The sequence below is a fragment of the Nicotiana tabacum genome, chromosome 23 (genome assembly GCF_000715075.1).
Source record: "Nicotiana tabacum cultivar K326 chromosome 23, ASM71507v2, whole genome shotgun sequence".
Lineage (NCBI taxonomy): Eukaryota > Viridiplantae > Streptophyta > Magnoliopsida > Solanales > Solanaceae > Nicotiana > Nicotiana tabacum.
The window spans coordinates 53,590,420-53,597,046 of NC_134102.1; the positions used below are offsets into that span (position 1 = coordinate 53,590,420).

Sequence of the window (6,627 nt, forward strand, 5' to 3'; positions counted from 1 at the left end):
TCGCCGCGAAGAATTTCTACAATTCTCAAATATGTAAGCCTAGTTCGACACTACGAAACCTTAATTTCCTTTGCGAAAATTTTACGAGGCCTTACAATAATACTGTGTATATCAAAACCAATAATCTCCCAACAGTATTGATAAAATATTTCCAGTAAATCCTTCTGGACCTTTGGCACTGTCTCCACTCAATTCAACAACTGTCCCGTGACCTCTTCTAATGTTGGATATCTGCACAATACCATATTCTGCTCTACAGTCACCACAGAAGGCACATTGTCAAGCATAGAATAATCTGTAGGATCATCCTCATTGGTAAACTGATTTTCATAGAAGTCCATAGCAGCAACAGCCAATTAACCTCGATCCTCAATCCAGTTTCTATCTCCATTAGGAATCCTCTTCAATTGTAACTTCTTCCTTTTGCCATTCACATGATTATGAAAAAAGCTAGTATTTCTGTCACCCTCAGCAAACCAAGTCATCCCAACTTTTTGCTTCCAATACTGCTCCTTTATACTCAGATACTTCTTCAATTCTGCCTGGGCCTGTTGAAAAACTATTCTATTAGCTATAGTTGGCTCCTCCTCAAACAGCATCTCCTTCACCTTTACTATGTTTTCCAAGATTGCCAACTGCTTGAATATGTCACCAAAAGTGACTTTACTCCCTTTGGTTAATGCAGCCGTCACATTCTTCAACTAATGCTTGAACATTAGAAAAGGATCTCCAATGAAGTCTGCTTGCCAATTCTGCCTCACCACCTCTTTAAAAGATTCATGTTTGGTCCAAAGGTTGAGAAACCTAAATGGTTTCACATAGTTTGCTGCTTGTTCTCCACAACTCATGAACAAATGGGCGTGATCATATCTAGTCCTTATCCACATAGTTTGCTGCTTGTTCTCTACAACTCATGAACAAATGGGCGTGATCATATCCAGTCCTTATCAAATGCTTAATCTCAATAGTAGGAAATAGATTCTGGAAAAGAAGATTTACCAATATCATATCCAATCTCTTAAAGATATATTCTGCATTAGATCTTCCATTCCACCAAGTGAATGGAATCCCGTTGTACCCTAAATCAAATAATCCACTTGAATTGATACAAAAAGCAAAATCCTCATATACAGGAGGGTACACTGGGAGACCACCAATCTTTTCATCTTCATGAAGTATCACATTAAAGTTTCCACCTACCATCCAAGGCATCTCCATGTCACTTGCAAGATAATACAAGTTATCCCACAAATCCATCCTTTCTAGTGTTGTACACTTTGCATATACAAAAGTCATCATGACATGTTGGCCAATGTCTTGATGAAACACCTTAACAGTGACCTGTTGTGTAGTGTCCATGATCACTTCCCATTCCACATTAACATCAAAGAATAGCCATATCTTCCCATTGACATTTGACAAAGTAGCTTCCATATTCAACCTTCTTCTGTATCTTTGTTTGTGTCTTTGATTCTGAAATGGTTCCATCAATACAATTACAAGGAAATTGTGCTCTCTTTGCATGTTAATCACACTAGTGAAGGCCTGTTGTGTATTTAAAAACCTTATATTCATCAAGTCTACCTTTATACCTTCATCGGATACAATATGCTGCAAGAATGCTACAGACTTCAACCAGAACTCACATTTAGAAAACTCAGCATACAACTTACGATCATGGAGGGTTTGGAGTACCACTCGCAGGTGGTCCGCATCCTCCTCTGAACGTGAATAAACCATAATATCATCAATAAATACTATCACGAACAGATCTAAAAGATGGCTGGAATAGGCTATTCATCAAGTCTATAAATACGGCAGGTGTATTCGTCAACCCGAAGGACATGACAAGGAACTCGAAGTGGCCATATCAGGTCCTGAAGGCTGTCTTCGGAATATCTTTCTCTCGAACGCTGACCTGGTGGTACCCCGACTTCAAATCTATCTTTGAAAAGCATCTAGACCCCTGCAATTGATCAAAAAGGTCATCGATCCTTGGAAGTGGATACTTATTCTTAATAGTTACCTTGTTCAGTAGCCTATAATCGATACACATCCTCAGCAAGCCGTCTTTCTTCCGCACAAACAATACTGTTGCACCCCAAGGTGAGGTACTAGGTCTGATGAAACCTTTCTCCAGCAAATCTTTTAACTGCTCCGTCAACTCCTTCAATTCGGCAGGTGCCATTCTATACAGAGGGATGGATATTGGTTGAGTTCTCGGAAGCAAATCGATGCTAAAATCAATCTCTCGCTATGGAGGAATACCTGGAAGTTCAACTGGAAACATATCTGCGTACTCTTTGACTACTGGAATAGACTGAAGTGTAGGTATCTCAGCATCTGCATCTCTAACTCGCACAATATGATAAATTCACCCTTTTGCGATCATTTTCCTCGCCTTCAGATAGGAAATAAACCTACCTCTGGGTGTTGGTGTATTACCTACCCATTCAAGGACTGGCTCACCCGGAAATTAAAATCTGGCTGCCTTTGCTCGGCAATAAACTATGGCATAGCAAGCTGCCAAACAGTCCATGCCCATGATAGTATCAAAATCCATCATCTCTAGCTCAACTAGGTCGGCTGAGGTCCGACGAATACAAACTATCACCATACAACCTCAGTAAACCCTTCTAGCAATAATCGGTTCTCCGACCGGTGTAGATATCGCAAAAGGATCACTTAGTATTTCAGGCACTATACTAAACTTCCCTACGACAAATAGGGTAATATACAATAAAGTAGATCCTGGGTCTATCAAGGCATAAGCATCGTGAGAGAAAATGGACAATATACCTGTCACAACGTCTGGTGAAGACTCCTGGTCCTATCGACCTGCTAAAGCATAAATACGGCTCTGGTTACCATCTGAACTGGAACCTCTGCCTCTGCCTCGACCTCTACCAACCGAAGACTAAGACTCATGCCCTGAAGGAAGCACAAACATAGATGATCCTGTTGCTGCACTCGCTGGTTGTGCCATAGCCCCAAAATCTCTATTTGGGCAATCTTGCATCATGTGCCCCGGATGCCCACATGTATAACAAGCATCAGAACCTGCTCGGCATTGGCCCAAGTATCCTCTACCACAGATGTCACACCGCAGCGGAAATCACCATGTCTTCCCTGAACCTCGTTGTCGCTGCAAACCCGACGCCTGTGAGCTCTCACTTGGTCCTAACTGAGTATAGCGGTCATACCTGTAACCCTGTAACTGAGGTGGCGTAGGCTTAGGTGGCCGTCTGAAGTACCGGGGCCTATAACTACCCTGAGACTGCTCCTGAGACCTGGCAAATCTCATCTTCTTACACTGCCCTTGCTCATTCCTCTCTGTGCCCTGCTGCCGACGCCTACCCCTTTCTATATTCTAGGTGAATGCCTGAATCTGGGAAATATCGATACTATCCTGCAATGCAGCGGCGGCACATGCCTCGGTGAACTCTGGGGCCAAACCTACTATAAACCTGTGGATCCTGTCCCGCATAGGAGCAACTATGGATGGTGCATATCTGGCCAATGAGTCAAAATGGAGACTATACTCTCGGACACTCATATTGCCCTGCTTGAGGGCTAGAAACTGATCGACTCGAGCCTATTGGATCTCCCGCGGTAAGTACTGGTCAAGGAAGGCATCTGAATAATTCTCCCAAACAGCCGGAGGTGCATCACGTCCCTTAGACCTCTCCCATCCCTCGTACCAAAGGATGGCTATATCTCGGAGTCGAAAAGCTGCTAGCTCAACTGCCACTTTTGTCACGCCCTAACCTTGCGGAGCGCTACCGGCGCTCAACCGAGTGGACCCGGTCTAGCAAGCCTGTTAGAAACTATCTACCCGACTCACCTATGATCCATAGAAGGCATGCTCTCATTAGTTAGGCAGTAGAAAGTTCATACATATAAACATTACTAAGTCATTTCATTTTGTTACATCATTGTTAAGTTTCAAAATACATACATCCATATGACTGAGCGGAACAAGAGCCCAAAACACAACATGATCCGTTGACCTTTCTAACACCCATATACAACCCACATAGTGTCTACGGAGCCTCTAAAGATACAAAAGAGAGTAAAGATGGTGCCGCCAATAAGGCCCCGGCTATACCTCAAAATGTGACCACAATATAAACAAAAGGTACAATACATGACCCCGGAATGAAATGGGGCTCACCGAGTCCACTGAGAGGAGGATGCAGCACTATCTGTGATCAACACTGTCTGCTATGGAACCACCTGCATCAATTTGAAGATGCAGCGCCCCCAGCAAAAGGGACGTTAGTACTGTCGAATAGTACTAGTATGTAAAACCAAAACACTGTCTCAATAGAATGAACAAAAATACAGGGGGAAATAGTCAAGAATGCAATATGAGCTTTAAATATTACTAAAATATCAAGTTAAGGATCACATAGATTTTTAAGTCAATTCCTGCATTATTAGGTTGGATGGTTTTTAGTGCCAATATGCCATAATCCACAATACTACCGTATTCTTACACGGAGTTCGATCTCGGCCCGATCGGCTAAGCCATCTCATTCGAGACATCACCCTTTTTCAATCAGTCATCTCACTTCATATTTTTTTCCCATCTTTTCAATACAATGGCACGAGTGGCCCAAATTATAAAGTTATTCTTGGCGCTTGGCCGTATTTCATGATTCAAGTTCTTTTCCACATTCAAACATCAATATCATTATCAACAACAATAAGGCTTCCCATTCAAGACATTAAATTCACATATGAGCAATTTGGAAAACTTAGGCACATAGAGGCATTTCATATAATTTGGCATAACAACCTTTATTCGATCTTGACATGAAGTATCAATATTTCTAACACATATTCCACTTTTGGAACACATACTCAAATGGCAAGATGACATGATGAAGTATTTAGAATAAATATTGAACATACATCCTTCAGCACAAACACATTAGGAATAACCAATTCTATAATGATCAATTTTGGGACTTACACCAATTACATGAACACCGTGGGATTTGATTCTAAGAAGAAGGGGTTTAGCCAATATACCTTAATTGAGCTTCCTTAAACTTTTAAAATATTCCGGAATTCTTAGCAACTTCAATCTATTTTGGAAATATAACAAGTTGAACCAAAATTAGGGAGATGGTCATGATTCTAGATCATTAGAGCATATTATCAAACACTAGGTGAGCATCAATGTTTTAAGGCCCTTTGTGAAAGATTCTATCATTCCCCAACCCATTCTCTATAATATTTAGCTCACAACCTTCCCACATACTTTAAGAATACATGCATGCAAGACAACAACCCTCACACCCAATAAGTGTCTCCCTAATTACCCCATTTTTTGTAAATTTTCGAAATTAAGAGCTAGGGCATAGATTCTTACCTCTTGGGATGAAGACCTAGGGTGCTTCTCTTGCTAATCTTCAAAGGTTTAAGCAAGAATTGAAGAGAAATTTTGATGAAGATCACTTTCTCCCTCTAGGACTTTCTCTCCCACTCTAGATATCAAAAATACGCTCAAAATGATCTATGGGGTGTGTTTTAACGGAATAGGGTCGGGTTTAAAAACCCCAAAAATGAAGCTCCAGAACAGGTTCTGCGGTCGCATATGCGACCGCATAATGATTATGCGGTCCGCGAAATGACCGCAAAATTTGGTGCCAAAACTGGAAAGGAACTGACCAGGTCTACGGTCATTATGCGGCCCACAGACCAATTCTGCGGTTGCATAATGCACCGCAGAATGGTTCTGCGGTCGCATAGTACGGTCCGCGAAATATTTATGCGGTCGCATAATGGGCCGCAAAAATGACATTAAAATGGCCCAAAAGACTGTTCCACTCTGCGGCCATTCTGCGGTCCGCATAGTGGTTCTGCGGTCGCAGAACGGGCCGCAGAAATGCCTATTTCTGCCCAATATTTTCCTTCAACTCCCCAGGGTCGAAGAATTTCTACTTCTATTAACCTCTACGCCTACTTCGGCATCACGGAATACGAGTTTTTTGGAAAACTTTTACGGGGCCTTACATCCTCCCCCACTTAAGATCATTCATCCTCGAATGAGGATCAGGGTCCACTATTAGCACCTTATACAACTCAGTTTTTCATACCCCACATCAGCAACCCCAAATTTAACTAACTCCCCAAATTTTCAAAAATTTTGCCAGAGTTTCCTTTGCAACTAGGCCTATCCACCTGTCAGAGAGCCCAAGAATCACATCCTAAAAACATGTACACAAACCAACGATGTAATATATCTCATAACAATACCAACTGTGGCCTCATGTAAACAATATATAATCAAAAGGAACACCTTTACATTAACTGAACAAGTAATACAAAATTCGTAAGCAACAAGTTCATAAAAAGGATTACACAGCTATTCAAACAAGTAAGAACATATACCCTTAAACACTAACAACATGTTTTCCTTATGGGTTTAAATGCCAATGAGGCCCTTCCAATATAAATTAAATGCTAAAGCATTACCTACCAAAAAATATATACTTTCCCTCCTAACATAACATATAATCTATACTGGATTACCAAACAAACATCCGTATCACATGAATTTTAAAGATCTGATTCTAAAACTCATACAGGCGAACATCAGAAACATCACAACATGTT

The 6,627-nt window shown here is 41.3% G+C and overlaps 1 protein-coding gene across 1 annotated transcript; it reads right to left on the reverse strand.

Moving 5' to 3' along the window:
* Window positions 1-356: 356 nt before the first annotated feature.
* On the reverse strand, window positions 357-1,524 carry LOC107825718 (uncharacterized). The gene is made up of 2 exons (XM_016652615.2): window positions 1,000-1,524; window positions 357-701 (listed from the first exon to the last, which is right to left on the reverse strand). The coding sequence occupies exons 1-2, from the start codon at window positions 1,522-1,524 to the stop codon at window positions 357-359; spliced, it is 870 nt and encodes a 289-aa protein (XP_016508101.2).
* Window positions 1,525-6,627: the final 5,103 nt, after the last annotated feature.

Excerpts from the sequence above, each read along its gene's own strand:
- LOC107825718 (XM_016652615.2), bottom strand. The coding sequence starts at position 1,524 with ATGCAAAGAGAGCACAATTTCCTTGTAATTGTATTGATGGAACCATTT. Across the intron at positions 702-999 it reads AGAGATTGGATATGATATTG|TTGAAGAATGTGACGGCTGC; the intron begins GTAAATCTTCTT and ends TTCAAGCATTAG.